Genomic DNA, 15,850 nt, shown 5'->3' on the forward strand with positions numbered 1-15,850 from the left:
CATTATGAGCGTGATAAACTTGAAACAGTTACTTAACATGTAAAAAACATAGCCAAATGTGTTTACACAAAACTGAAAAAACAAAGGAAGCTACAGCCAGTTTAAGAATGAGTTTTCCTTTAATAGCTACATGTACAAACATTCCCATACAGAGGACTGATTGTTTGCCCAGCTGCAGTATAGAGAACAGTTGTACTAATGACCTCTAGCAAGGTTTAAGTAACTGGGGAACTCCATATGTCACAGTTCCATGGCCACAAAGAGTTGATCTGGGAAGCAAAACAAGCTGAATCAATATTGTTCTTTCTTTTCTTTTCTTTTCTTTTTTTTTTTTCCAAAACAAAACCAAAGGAAAGTGTCAGCTGTTACCATGAAGGTGGTCAGTTTGATCTCTAAACCTGTTTAAGCCTTCCCAAAGGTCTAGTGAAGTACGTATTACAGTTTACATAGTAGCAGTAACAATGTGCATTTCCTTCTTTTGGGAACAAGCTGTAAATTTTGGTTCTTCATACATGAATAAAATTCTTCTGTAGATTCACAGAAATAGAATTCTAGATAACCCATCAGGAGATCATCTTGTTAAGCTCCCTTTATTGAGACCAGACTGCTTAACTAGATTGTCCCTACCAAAGCTTTGCAGCTTTCTTAAGAAATTCAGTGAAGTGGATTCCATCAACTTTTCTAAATAACCCATGCAAATATCTAATTATAGGTAAGTTTTTCCTAATATGTAACCTGTATCTCGTCTGTTGTAAAATACATCAATTGATTCTTGACCTAAACTCAGTGGATATGTAGAACAGTTGTCTGTGGCCCTCCACAGCTAGCTTTTACATTGGTGAAGACCATTTTTATGCCTGTCTTAAAACTTCTCTTTATTTGACTAAAAAACATTTCCTTCAGCTGCTCCATATACATCATGTTTTCTAAATCTTTCACTCTTGTTAGTTTTCTGGATTTCAATCTGTCTACATCTTCTGAAGAATATTGTACAAATATGAAAATGCCTCTCCTCCTGGTTACAGTCTCACCACAGTTAATTATTTAGAATAATTACTCCCGGATCTTCTGTACAACACTTCTGGTAGTACACCTGAGAATGAGATATATTTTATCTTGAACAGCTCTGTAATGTTTGTTTGTATTCATTTTGTTATGGCACCGTATAGAATCTAAATCATCTTCTACTGTGATCCTTTTCAGACAGTTATTCCTTGTTTTGTATTTGAACTTTGATTTTCTATGCAAAGTATAATACTTTGTCATTACTGAATTACATTTCATTCAGTGTTGATTCTAAACCATGTGTCCAGTTTATCAAGTCATGTCTTCCAGAGTTGCTGCACTCCTTTCCCATTCCTTCGGATATTGATGTTGTCTGTAAAAGTTGTATACTTACCTATGTCCATCTTCTCCATGAATTATGTTGACTGTATCTGCTCCTAGTCTTGCCCACAGCAGGGTGAATGGAGTTTTAATCCAGAGAAATTCAACTTTTTTAATAAGTTTAGGGTTAATTTCAACATCAAGGTATTTTGTATAAATTTGGTCTTGAGAGAGGACTCCACTGCAAATGGAATGAAGATAGTAATGCTAACTGAAATAACTTAGAGGTTACTAAACTAAGTCATGTTCTGCAGAACACTCAGATTGTTCACTTTGTTAAGGCAGAGTTTTGTACTTTTATTATTATTTGCAGCAGCACAGGGCACTGAACCAGGACTCTGTTCTGTTATGCTCTGAAAAGAAGGATGAAAAGAAACACAGAAAACTTCACATTTATGTGTGGTAGGAAAACATTAGGAAACTGTAAGGTTAACAGATCTGTCATTGGGGTTCTAGCTCCTCAGCAGCCTGAGAGTGTTGAGTTTTTATCAAGACATGAGAGCTTCAGGTATGTTTTTCAGAGAAGACTTTAGAGAAGATTTATGAACTTCTGTGAGGTTTTGGTCTGCTCGCACATGAAGAGGATCATGGGAGATACATCAAATGCTTATTTTAGAACAGGTAAAAAAGACAGTAGGAGTTGTTATTTTCATAGGAAACAAGAGATGATAACGATAGACTGTGAATGACATTCATTGGCCAGACCTGTGTGCCATTTATGTCAGAGTGATTTAGTGTAGCATAGGGAAGAAGGACATACCTGCTTTGCAAATTTGATAAATTCAGGCACAAGATTGCCTTGCATGAGATCATACAGCAAGCCATCAGCAGAGCACTGAGTCTTGTCAGTGTGTGGAGTAAATGCACGAACAAGTTTGCTAGTGTGGGAGCAGTTGTGCTAATGCGTGTATGAAATTGGTATGCACAGTAAAAAGCATGCACGTTCTAGAAGTGTAAATCTTTTTTTTTTGTTTTGTTTTTAAGAGCAGCTCCAAGAACCAGTGTCTATTCTGTCAAATTGGACTCCTAATTTATTGTTGAAGTCCCAGAACACATGAAAAGGAAGTGACTTCCATTCCCATGCTGTAAGCATCCACGAACTGTCATAGGCCTTATCTATGTGACAACTTTTATCCATATCTGATGTTAACTAGAATGACTGCAACAAAGAATGTATGTTTGCATTGCTTAAATACGTGAAAGATGTGTAGATTAAGGACAGCAACATTAAATGGTATAGTGAAATATTAATTTAATTTAACTTACCTAGTAATTTGATATTCTTTTGTATTTCCCTCTGTGTCATGGAAAACTAGGTTTATGTTCCCCCTTGTTCTCTTTATATCAGACAGTTTGATAAATACTCTTTGTCTCCAGCCTATGTAAGAAAAAAAAGTAAAACTAGATTGTCATTGATACATGAGATCTAAAAATGCCAGTAAATAGGAATTTTTTTTTTCCTAAATGGGATTTGTTCATATTAGCAAATGAAGTACTCAGGGAGCTTGAATTCCGATGATTAATTCAGCACTTTTTCTCAGAGATCTTAGCAGATATTTATGGTAGCAACAAAAGTGTGTGGCTATAAATCATGTCAAAGCAATCACTTTTCAAACATGTGCCCAGTTGTTACAGACTTTCTCCACTTACTAGTAAAAGGTGGGTCTGCTGCTGTATTTAAAAAATACTTTTGGTTTATTCTCTTCAATTTAGCTGGAAATCTGTCAGCATAGTGTCCCATCATGGGGCATCCTTGCTGGGGACATGGGAAGCACTCCCCCTAGGAAAAATAAGAGCATCCAGTAGTGATGAGTATTTTTTTCATCCTGACTCTGCCAAAATTACATATCAAGTCAGGGTTCCAATACTGCAAAGCTGTAGCAGTGCTTTGTATTGTTACATTTTACCCAAGTAAGTGTGGAATGAGCAGATTTGATACCTGTATAGATGATGATTTGAAACTCTCTGTTTCAAATAATTTTCAGCTGGAGTCTGGGAAAAAATATAAGCCAAATATACCCTTTCATTGGAAAAGAACCTGTCTGTATCCATGTTACACACAATATAGGGAGAAAAAAGTAACGTGTATTTTGAGCATCATTTATAGATGCATTTACTTATAGGCAAATTAGAGCATTTCATCAGTGGTCTAATCAATGCCCACTGTAAATTAGAGAATGTTTAGGGCTTTTGGAAGCTTCAGCTCTCTCTTCTTACAGCCAGTGGTTAGTAGAGTAGATGTAGCTAACTTACATGGTTTTTGCGTAAAGGTTTAGGGTGAGGATTGCATGGGGTTTATTTTTCTGTTCTGGTTGTAGCATCTATGCTTCAAGATTCTTGCACAGGGGAATAGCTGATGGAGCCACTCTGTCCTATGCCTCACTGCATACACTTCCTACCAGCCAGCACAGGTTCCATGATGACTGAGTTGATTTCTCATCTCAGTTCTGCTGCTAGCTGGATAATGTGAGAACAGAACTACCATAGCATGCAAGTGCTCTATGTATATAGCATCATCTATCATGAATGCAGAGACCTTGGTTATCTTCTTTACAGTTTGTCCTTTCCTGAGCTGATATACTTACTGACTCAAAGGACTTGTATGTTTCACAGGGATATCCAATGAATCCAGTGGGATAGAGGATACTTTCAAAATAAAACTCATGGCTGCGTGAATGATGGCAGCTTCCTATGACTGTAGCATCTGTTGGAACAAATTTTACAAGCATGTATGAAATAACCTCCTGTTATCTTGTGCAAGAGTTGTACTTGCCCCTCTATGAAAATAACTAAGCCACAGAGTGGCAGGGTCTTGTAATACATTTTTGTGTGAATACACGTTTCTAATTGCAGTAGAAGCCAATATTTTGATGTATCTGAAGGTGTGCCAGTTTGCCGAAAATTTCAAGGGAGATGTATTGGTCTGTTATTGCTTTTAGTCCTTTCTAAGAAGACAGCCATACCTAGATAATGTTACAGAAGGCTGCCTAGTGCAGTTTAAAAAGGCTTAGAACTAGGAGAATCTTAGACTCAGAATGGAAAGGTTGGAAGGGACCTCTGGAGATCATCTAGTCCAACCCTCCACGTAGCTTGTATGGGGATTGAACCCACGACCTTGACATTAGCAGCACCATGCTCTAACCGACTGAGCTAAACCTAACCGAGGCATCCACAAACCTTCTACTGACAATTCCAAACCCTGCAAAGAGAGAGAAGTCCCTAGTGGAAACTTCCCTGAAGACACTATGTCCTTTTGCCTAATTCATGCCTTGTGGATGTTGGACTCTTGAAATCTCTGCAAGAAACCAAAGACAGTCATATCATGCTTCAGATCTAGCCATAATGATGGTCTGTCTTTGCCTAGAAAACTTCCTTGCAGGTTATTGGGGTGGTGGACTTGTGCACACCCTGTTTCCTGCCTTTTTATATTCTACACTTTGACTTTCAAATTCCAGAAGCAAGACCTAGGCCTGTATTGTATCAGCAGATCATTTCTTTATCTGCAGTGTTCCCTGGGTAGCACTTGTCCAAGCTAGCCTTTACTGTTTCCTATTTCCTTTTTTAATTTATGACTAAATAGGAAAAAATCAGTTTTGCTTTGTTATTTTTATCTCCCAAACTGATAGTCACTTTCACAGTTCCTGTTTCAGAACTGTGAGGAAAGAAAATATTTTCAAAGTTGGAAATGTGTATTTACCTGCAATGAGAGCCTCAAAATTGCTTTGTTTCATCTGTAGAGTTAAATCATTGCATCCAGGCATTACAGTTCCTCCGTTTGGGTAAAAGTCAAGGTGACCAGTGGTGTTATACATTCCAAGTCCTGAGATATATATGTGGTGATGTCAGTGCTTTAAGATACCCCTGTGACATGCCCATCTCTGCAGGTATTTGCTTACACATGAACACTTACCTGCATCAGGAAAGTGGGCAGCATTACTGTGAATAACATCAACAAATCTTGCATCTGAAGGATCCAGTCTCACCTCAGGAGGAGTAGCTTCAAAAAAAGGCCCAGCAGGGTCCAAACCTAAACAAAAACATTTATTGATTGGGGGAGGGATGGAAAAATTAAACATATAAATATATGTCCTTTTCCAACTTACAATGTCAGGCATAAATAATGCACTAGACATGTTGAATAATAATGTGAATTCTGAGCTGGGCTGAACCAAATGTGCTATAATATGGTTTTGAGACCTTTCTGCAAGCTCATTCCAACAGAAGCAAAATATTTTCCAGTAGCATATAAAATGACTTCGTATTACTACGAAGGATGGATTTTGTTACCAGTGATCTCATTATTGGCCTGACAAGTGAATGAATAGGAAAACTATGGATTCTTGATATGTTGCTTTGCCTTAGTGTAATGTCTAATGCAACCATTGAATCATAATAATGTTACAAATATATTAACAGAGTCCTTTAAAGGACTCTTAAGTCTTTTAGTCTTTAAAGGACTTTAAATAGTTTAAAACTAATGAGACATGGAAAATATAATAGTTACCCCTGTTTTTGAGAAGCATAGATTTTGCCTGTTCTCATGCAAGGTGTCTACAGGAGAGCCTATAATATAATTCTAGCCTCTTAGCCTCATGGTCTACAACCGCGTGACTGTCATTAATACCAATAATGAATCATATTGTACACTAAAGTAATTAATAGTAATGCATCTGGAGAAGAAACATGAAAAAAATAACAGAAGTGGATATATACATTGTTGCCTCATCTTTTTGCCTGCATGTGCCTACAAGCCATAACTGATGCTATTTAAAAATACATACTATAGGAGCAACTTTATTTACTGCTTTTTAACTGGACTGTATTAATGAGGAACATTGAAGAGAAAAACAATGACATTAATTAATGGAGCTCAAATTATCCGTTGCTTGAAGCATGCAGATTCCTTGCAATTTTTCTAGTTCTCACTGTTGTTCTTTTGATAATACTATTACTAAAGCAATACTGATAATAGTATTACATCATTGTATTTTCAGCTAGCAGTTGAAAAGATGCATGCTGAATAGCTGCACTGGCTTTTTAAGTAGAGATTTTGCTTACTCATTATAAAAGCCAGGAGGAAGGCACCAGGACATTTAGAGGAGGAATGAAATAAATGACTAGAGTAAGCCCACAGCCATGGTGCAGGTGCCATACTACTAGTGAAATGATAAAAATGCTGTTATTGTAATTGGTCGGGCTGTGCCAATTCAGTGTTGCAACTTTCTTTCCTTTAGAAACGTAGTATTCTATATATGCCTCTTACAAGTTAGTGTACCTGTTATTCGTCTGATGCCTTGGATTCTTCTACCCACTTCTCCGGCAGTATGTGCACCAAGACTGTGGCCAATTAAATGGATTTCAGAAGGGGAGTACTTGAAGATTTTCTAAGTATTAAGGGCAGGGGGGAGGGGGAGAGAAGGGAGAGAGAAAGAATACAGTTCTTTAAATATCAAGCAAATATAATGTCTTACATTGAGGGTTGTTGGGAACATCTAGTTTGTCCTCCTGCGTACCCAACATTGTGAATTCCTTGAATTAATTATTGTCTAAATTACACTAAGAACTGATAGAGGAAGATCCAGTCTTGATTTTTAAATGCCTAAGGATTTTTAATTTGGGTACAAAGGATATGACTTGGCTGAGGTCAAACTTTGTATAAAAACTCAGAATTTGGACTAGATGGATGTAGAGGGGAAAACAGTTGTATGAGTTGTTATACATGAATTGTAGTACTCTAAAAATTTGTAAAATGGGGAAAAGAAAAGAAAGTCTAAGAATCATTTATACAGCAATGTCATTTTTTTGTGATGGAAGAAAGATAGACCTAGACTGCAAACAGTGCAGTGAACTGTGCAGTGCAGAGATATTCAATGAAAAGAGACAGGTGCCCATTTTCAAGAGAGCTAGGTTTTTTATAGACAGGAAAGACACAAAATGCATTAGGCCAGATAAGAGAGGTTGTAGATAGCAAGTATACAGTACATCTTACAAGATTCTGGGGGAATGTTTCCCTGATATTCAGCTATTTGCAAGGCTAGTACTTTGCCTTGTGGGCACTGAAAAATTTTTGCAAGACTTTTAAAGATGAGTGCCTACTGATTGGCATCAAGTTCAGAGAAAAGTATAGGGTCTTGTTTTCAGAAGTTTTAAGCATTAGCAAGTCTTTTTGAAGTCAGCAGAAAATGCTGCTGCTGTTGATCTTTGGAACAATAACTTTTGTGTTATGTATGTAAATGTGAAACTTCAGTAATGTGAAGTTCACAAATAGAAGGCAACTTTATTTTGCCTGTAGACAACAAAGCTGGCATTATCAAGTGAACCTCTGTGACGCTTTCAGTCCCTGTTAATTTTAGTTGATGCTAAACTGAGATGCTAATATACTTCTAGTACTGGTCTATAGTCCTAGCAAAACTTTTCTAAGTACTTAAGTCATATGACATGCCTCACCTCTGTTGAATGCCTTGTTGCCTGTATCATCATATGGAAATATTATCACCTACTGGTCTTTAATTGGCACCTCTTTTCAACTGCTTTAGCTTAATTTATGTCTTTTGTGGCTACGTGAAGTCCTCATAGAGATAATAATTATTATAATTAGCTTGGTCTCAACTACATCCATAGTACAACGCTACCTGAAGCGCTGGCTGACCATACTGGACAATGTTAAAAATCAAAGCAGCAGTATCATAACCCGACTATATCCACTTGTGAATTGTAGGTTGTAAAGCTGTGTCTTTTACCTGTAGAGTTTTTATGAAATAAGCAACCTCAGCCCCAATCACACGGATGTTATTCACTGCTCTGGCATAGGTGCCTTTTGCACCCTCTTTCCAATCAACAGCAATGCAGTTCATATTTTCCACTTCCAGTAACAGCTGATGTGGAAATACATAAAGTAAAGTATTTAAAGAAACATAAAATAGCAAACAGAGATGCAACTTAAATCACAACAAACAATTGCATTGTAATTTCATCATGGAATTTCTCATTCTTTACAAACAGTACACTTCACTGTAGCCTGTACTGTACTGAAACAAGAATCTCCTCAAAAAACAGAATTGTTATAGCAAGTTATTCATCCAAAAAGTCTCAGTTTCTAAAGACAACAATCAAGCTATTTTAGTTTTTAAACCATTTGTATATATATATTTGAAATAAATTGGAAAGAAAATACAACTTCACAGTAGCTGCTATGTGCAACATGTGACTTTCTTTGAGGGTCATCGGTAGTTTAACTAAACACAACTGGAAACAGACTATATTTTTCAAGTGTCTTTGAAACTGAGAAAGTCATATTAGACTGGAAAAGCTCTGAGCAAAGTAGAAAGTTTTTCTTTTAGCAAAGAAAACTAAGGTACTGGTCACTTCTGTATTGTCACGGTCTTACAGAGATCACTGATTTTTCTGCCAGAAGAATCATATATTAAGGTCTGCTGTTGTAGCTTTCTGTTGCTAAGGCTTACTTAAGGTTTGAGGAAGAACCAAGAGTGGAAACAAAAATTAACACAGGCTAAACAGCTGAATGTAAATGACAAGAAAAACAGTAAGCTTAAAGTGATAATGCATGGAATCTTGGACTGACTTCTCTCTCTCTTCTGCACACCATAACAATAGTTTGTAGTGTGGAGAGGCAGTTAGAATTGCTGTTTCTTTTCAGCTGGAAAATTTTGAAATTTAAGAATTAGATGAAAATTTACCATAAATTTTTGAACAAAAATAGTTCTGCTAATCTGTGACTTTATATTCTGTGGTGATCCTTTTCTAGTCTGTCCCTTTCCCTGCCAATGTGGAAGAAGGAGAAACTACAGGAAGTTGTGTTTATCTTTCAGAGTCAAGACTAACACTAACATAGTAAACTCCGTTGTCCAGAGTGCAGCAGCTCTATATTGTGGTAGCCTCACCATTTCAGCTTTAGAATCTTTATTTCATTGCACTCTGGAATGAAACAAAAAGCTTAAAAAAAACAGTTAAGGGGAGAACTGAATTGTGCTGAAACTTAATAGCATTCATGGATTGAAACTTGGACTTTACAGTTCAGGAAGGAATTTGTCTGAAGGATGCTTTAGTCATTCCAAATGAAAGACAAGTAATTGGCCTGTCTAATCCAATAGTGTAACACGAGCCTGGAGGTTGGAGACATCTGTCTTAATTTTGTTGCTTTGATCTAATTCATAGTTTGCGAATTAAAATTCTCCAGAGAAGCACATTGTAAGAGATGACCAAAAAACCTTGACTACGTACCACCTTCCATAAAGGAAGCATTCTGACCTGGGTAAAATTTATTTCTTTGTTGGTATCTTCTGCCAATATTTTCTGGTGAATTGCAAAATGGAAGGTGAACATTAGTGTCTAAGTGATAATGCCTGCCTGGAGCTACAGCTGCTGATGAAAATCAGAGGATACTCTCTCATACCAAGCACATTTCTACCACCCAGCCTTTTTTTCCAGTGCTGCCAAATCCATGAATGATGAAGGAGGTTTTCCTAAGTGAGGAAAAATATGAGTTTTGGATGGTTGAGGAGTTTATTGCTGAGATCACCTGTGTGAGGAAAACAAAAATGAAAGTTAAATCTTTTATCTATTCCCTGTTTTAAAGAAGGTAGCAAAATACTACGTCATTAAGGTTTTCCCCTCTGAAGAACTTACAGACTGCCTTTGAATGGTCAAAGGCTTTCTGCTGCCACTCTCTATTCCTCTTAATACAGAAAGAACTCCCTTATGCAGCATATGAAGTTGCTTAAAAGAGCCACAGTGTCACGTGATATGTACTGGCTTGAGCTGATGAGTCTGGAGAGCAGTTCGCCAACTCCATACCTCCTTGCTTCTGCCCTTTTACTGACCTAATCTTTGGCTTCGAAGTACTGCTCTGCATACAAATGGCTTTCGTATGTACCATTCATGTTTGTACAGGTGGTTTTGTTACTAGCTACTCCAGAAGAGTGGACCAAGATCAGGTTTACCGCTATTGCATATAATATGAAACTCTTTCAGCCTTTCTGGAGCGACAGTGACGTTGTCATAGTTTCCACCAGGGAAATCCTAAATGTTCCTGTACAGCACAGATAACAGAAGGTCGGGGAACTTGCAGCTTCATTTGCATTTGCTAAATTGATGTGGTACCAGCCCCAGAGTCTTAAAAGTTCTGAGGCATTACTCTGCGCAGTATTACAAGGAGTAATACTTGAGTGAGCAGCTTGAGTGATTGTCTTATTTGCAGAATGGAGAAAGGCAGGTAAGAATGTAAAATCACTCAGATTTCAAGAAAGAATGCGGGGTTTGAAATTGTACTGAAATTGTTCTGCTTCCGACTTACTTTTACTTTTTAAAAGTCACAATATGTCCCTGGCTCAATTTCTGTTCGTGTAAACTATTAACATTTGCTCCCCTAGCTGAATATCCAGAAGGCTGCTTATTTGAACAAGCCCTTGACTTTCCTGAGAGATCGAAATGCATGCGAAAGTTAATGCTCCATAACACACATGCTTGTATACGGAAATGCTAGGAGAGCTGTTGTGTCTTGCAGTTACTTCACATTTTTTTTTTCATGTTTTACCTCAAATAGCTTCAGAATTAATTCATTACCTTCAAACTATCTTCTTAATCTGACTAGTGTGCCTGTGGTGAGCGACACAGACTTTTTAACAAGTTTACAAACATAGTAGGTTTAGTCTATTCTTGATATTACAATAAATATCACCTGTGAGTTATTTCCTGTTTCTCTTGTGAAGAGAGAAAAGCTGATGTTCATATGTTCTGGAGAGTCAGGCAAACCTGTCAGAAGTCTCCCTGGTATCCCAGCCCAGGGTGGGTCATCTGAAAAACAGCCAAGCCTATCGTAGCAAATTTCTTTACCTAGAGTGCACAAAACAGCTTGTTAGTATTTTGGAATCTTGCCGCTAGATGATGTATTTGAGACTGCAACAGTCTGAGAAGCAAAATACTAAGGATTTAATTTTATGATTAATTTTGAAACTCAGATTCATTCCTTTTCATTTATGTATATTGCCTGAATCAGGTAACAAAATGAAAGGTAAATGATTTGAGGTTAAACCAAGAAAAGACTAGGACAATCTTTTGATATCATTTTCTAGGCTTGTAAATATATATATATATATGTATATACATATATAAACTCTTTTAAGAAATGCTCAGTAGACTTGTTTCTGCATGCTTCCTGCTCCAAAGCTATGTGTTTCTAGGAATGAAGGGTATTTGTGCAGTAACCTTCTATAATGAATAATAATATCATTTGTTTTAAGATACTAGTTTTTTTGAGGTCAAAACAGGTCTTTTACTCACTTATACTCAGCTTTTTATTTCTAGCACTTTGTCATGCTAATCATTCTGTCCCTGAACTGTTCCTTGTAAATAGCAGTTGCGTGTAAAGACAACTCATGCACTGTCTTGATAAAACAAGGGCATGTGACTGTAAAATTCCCCTCCATGAATTTTCAACGTATCTCTTGTATTCTTAGTAAAGAAATTTAAATGGAGCAGAACCTTTAGCATTAGTTCTATGCACAGTGATGGACACTGTCATACAACAATACACAAATCATACCACAACTTCAACGTAAAGGAGAATACTAGTCATTGTATCATATAAATGTTATTTATTTTGTCTTTATTCAAATTCTAATGATAGTTTTTATAGATATGATATCTCACCTGTTACTGGGCCAAGGAGATAAAATGCAATAATACACATTTCAATCACCTAAAGCAAATTGAATATACAGGTTAAGCATTTTAGTTAGACTGATTTATTTGTTTCAAAAGAGTATAATACAAGATGAAATTCAAAGTCTGCACAAGGCAGGGAATAACCCCATGCACCGGTATAGGCTTGGGGCCAAGCAGGTAGAGAGTAGCTTTGTGAAAAGACACCTGGACATCCTGGTAGATGCCAAGATAAATATGAGCTAGCAATAACCCTGTGGCAAAGACAGTCAATGGCATACTAGGTTACACTAAAAGTAGCATTACCTGTAGGTCGAAGGAGGTGATCCTTCTTTACAGTTTTGCTGTACTTTTTTTCCTACACAACCGATGATGGATATAAGTTGCTGAGAGTTAAATGGATCACAAAGTTCTATTTTGCCAGCCATGAGGAGGCGGGTAGGAGGTGTGGTAGAGCAAAGGCAGTGATATCTATACCTTTGTAGAAGTTTGCATTCTTGGTAGCTTCTTCAGGCTATTTGCGCTGCTCTTACCCAGTACTCCTTGCGCTTCTGCACCTTCATAACTCCCTCCATATTCAAATACCTTTACTGTACACTTTCCTCATTTGACTTTCCCATGGCAAGTGTTCCATGTATTTCACCATTCTCCTGCCTTTCTGTTTGCCTCATTCACTGTTCTCAATTTCCTCTTCTTCTAGGAGTTTCATATGGCACCTGCCCCTCCCCCATTTTACACATTCTACTTTTCTTGTAGAACAGTGATTTTGATCTGTCCCATGGCTACTGAAACAGATCATGAAAAGTAATTAAGAAAAAATGGTAAATTTAGTAGGTTTAAATTTGCTATATGGGAAACTGTCTCCAATGGGTATTTTTAGATATTTAACAACCTGATAAAACTGGAAAACCTACATGCTAAAAGGCGTTGATGCTATCCAAATGCTCTCAGAAACAAAAAAGAAACAATAGAGACTTTCACAGAATATGTCCTTGAAGCCGGTGTCTGGAATACCAGACAGAAGACAATTGTAGTCCATCTATTTGCTTTTTTTCTGTGGAAGTTGGATTACTTGGCTATAATTACTTGATTTTCTAGTGAAGCCAAATGGGATAAGTCAGAATGCAGGCAGCATGGCTCTGATCACTACTACCATTCTCTAATCAGCTCTTGTTGCTAAAGTCACTTGTGTGGGTAGTTCATTGGTAATATGGTAGGGCAGAGGAGCAAGTCTGACTATTTAAGTAATGAATAGAAGTAGCAAAGAGCAGAACTGAGAGGAAGCTTCAGATTTCTTTTGAAGTACAACTCTGTGGCCAATGCTAGTTAGCTACTGGTGAAGTCAAGAGAGGAGAACACTGGCCACTTAGGAATAATGGAAAGCAGAGAGAAAAGTTGGCAGTTAGTCAGAGAGAAAAGGGTCAAGAGTTATTCTAAGCAACTGGTGACAGACAAGAATGGAGAGGTCTTAACCACTAGAAAAAGGGAGGACCTCTGTTGAGCTGGAGTACCTGCCAAGAAGTATCCATCATCAAGCTAAGAACCTGATGATGGTGCAGAAAGATCTCAGAGGACATGGCTTGTCAAATGAATTGGAGAGCTCAGTGGGATGTGTTTATGGATGCTCAGTTCAGCTTAAAAAATAATCAAGTATTTAACCAAGAGATCTTGTATACATGATGGACAATCTGTGTTGAGAACACTCTAGCAGGACAGAGTGTAATTTCTTTTCAGACTCCAAACCCTAAAGATAGCTCTAAAATAGTAGGCTTGCGATAAAAATCAGTGAAGATTCACAGCTTATGTGTATAGTCTGTGCAGTACCTCTTCTCAGAACATCTTACTAATCAGTAATGATTTCAGAAACTCTGGAGATTGTTCAGTGACTTCTTTTCAGATGTTTTTTATTAGAAGACAAAGTGGAAATGAACAGGTAGCTAGGTAAGTAATAAAAGATGCGAAAGTGTTTTTGTGGAACGTTGATCCATCTTTTTGTTAAGAGAGGTGAATAGTTTGGATAGAAGCCAAATTTCTAGGGAGCAGGCTTTCTGTATCAGTCTGTTAACCTAATGACAAAAAGAAGAGTGCAAAGAGGTGAAGAAATTATATCTTTATGAAAGGAATTGAGGCAGCATGCAATTTTATGGGGGGAAAATTATTTCTCTGAGCATTTAAGATGCTTAGTGCTGAACAAGAGGAACAAGAATGGCTTGTTTGTGAATTTAAATTCAGTCTAGCTAGTATTGCTGGCAAGAAGTTACCTGAATGCTAAACTCAGTTGCTATACTGAGAATGAAATGGACAGAGGATATACACTTCAGAGCCAAAACCAGCTTTATCTATTTCCAACAATAGCAACAAAAAAAAGATTGTGAATGTTCATAGACTGACATCCTAATCTATGAAATATAGATTGAAGTACTAGCTGTCCTTCACAGTAGGCCATCAAAGCCCCTTTTGTACAGCATTGCTCTATTTGTGATTCGTGGCCACTAGCAGATGGGTTGTGAGATATGAGAAAGTCTGCACAATGATTGTCAGTGGTATAATTTAAGTCTCACACATATCCAAACACCTTTTCAGGATATATGCACAAACATTCACATACAGAATATTCAAGAGAAGCAAGACCAAGTGTCAGGATTTTTAATTATTAGCATTTTTTTTACAACTGCAGTAAGATTATTATTTGAACAAAACATTTAATTTATCTAAATGCTAAGTATTTTACTCACCATTCTCTTATCACCCAGTCTCCTTCAGTGGAGATAGAAGATAGAAGACAGCTGCTGTGTTTTTTTTTTTTTTTTTTTTTTTTTCCTTTTCACTGATTTGTTAACTCTGTGATTAAAAAAAATAAAGATAGAAAAGATAGAGGTGAAATACTTCTAGGCCATACAAGGGGAGGAAAAAGGGAATACTGATAATTAGTAGCTAGAAATCACACAATTTTTATAAGGAAAGCAGCAAGGCCAATGGAAATAGTTATGGCCAGTAGAATTAAAATATGAGTTAAGAAGGAATTTTTAATATATGGAAGAAGTAAAAGGACACAGTAGTTTTGGTCCATTTTAAAATAAAATTAGGCAAAGGACAATGATGCAGCTGAAGAGAGATGTTTACACTTTTCTTTTGCTCTGTGTTTAGCAAAAACCATCTGATGATGTTCATGCCAGAAAAAAAAGAAGTGTTGATGGCCTGTTTTCCTTTGTGTTGCCTTTCATAGTTAACCGAGCACTGTGCACACTATTCCCTGCTCAGACAATAATTCTAGATCTGCTCTGGAAAAGCTGATAGAACCAAAGTTCCAAAATCAATGTATTTTGGTAACTCATAGCTATCAGTCTTAAAGCTGCCAAATAAATCTATTAACAAATTTTCATGAAATTATTGATTAGTAAAAAAATTCCAAAGACGAGTGATTCAAAAAAATTTAATATGCTAACATGTGACAAAAAAAAAAAGAGACAAGTGACCTGTGGATGAATGACTTAATCTGAGGCAAAATAGTGGAACTTTTTTGAAATGCAAAACAAAGTTGTGTAACTGAGTTCAGTTTCATGACATGACAAACCAACATGACACTTTTATGAGATCAGCATTTTGACTCTGATGACACCTTGATTTCAGTAAGATGCTCTACTACTTGAAATTTTGTTAAGAAATTATAAATGATATATATGCACTATTACAAACATTTAGTAGATTTAAAAAATGAATGCATACATTAAGTAGATTAAAAATTGAGCAATTATTATATTTCAAAATATAATGGCAAAGAACT

General features: G+C 36.7%; 1 protein-coding gene across 1 annotated transcript; it reads right to left on the reverse strand.

Moving 5' to 3' along the window:
* Positions 1–205: 205 nt before the first annotated feature.
* On the reverse strand, positions 206–12,641 carry LOC134142838 (pancreatic lipase-related protein 2-like). Its single transcript, XM_062580385.1, has 13 exons — positions 12,600–12,641; positions 12,055–12,103; positions 11,084–11,238; positions 9,800–9,925; positions 8,127–8,261; positions 6,662–6,770; positions 5,297–5,413; positions 5,084–5,206; positions 3,972–4,090; positions 3,037–3,166; positions 2,653–2,764; positions 1,400–1,567; positions 206–269 (listed from the first exon to the last, which is right to left on the reverse strand). The coding sequence occupies exons 1-13, from the start codon at positions 12,639–12,641 to the stop codon at positions 206–208; spliced, it is 1,449 nt and encodes a 482-aa protein (XP_062436369.1).
* Positions 12,642–15,850: the final 3,209 nt, after the last annotated feature.

This window comes from Rhea pennata, chromosome 7 (genome assembly GCF_028389875.1).
Source record: "Rhea pennata isolate bPtePen1 chromosome 7, bPtePen1.pri, whole genome shotgun sequence".
Lineage (NCBI taxonomy): Eukaryota > Metazoa > Chordata > Aves > Rheiformes > Rheidae > Rhea > Rhea pennata.

Coding starts and splice junctions, on each gene's coding strand:
- LOC134142838 (XM_062580385.1), bottom strand. CDS start 12,641: ATGGAGGGAGTTATGAAGGTGCAGAAGCGCAAGGAGTACTGG. Junction 11,239..12,054: donor TCTCCTTGGCCCAGTAACAG/GTGAGATATCAT, acceptor TGTGCACTCTAG/GTAAAGAAATTTGCTACGAT. Junction 5,414..6,661: donor AGGCATCAGACGAATAACAG/GTACACTAACTT, acceptor GTTTTTGTTTAG/GTTTGGACCCTGCTGGGCCT.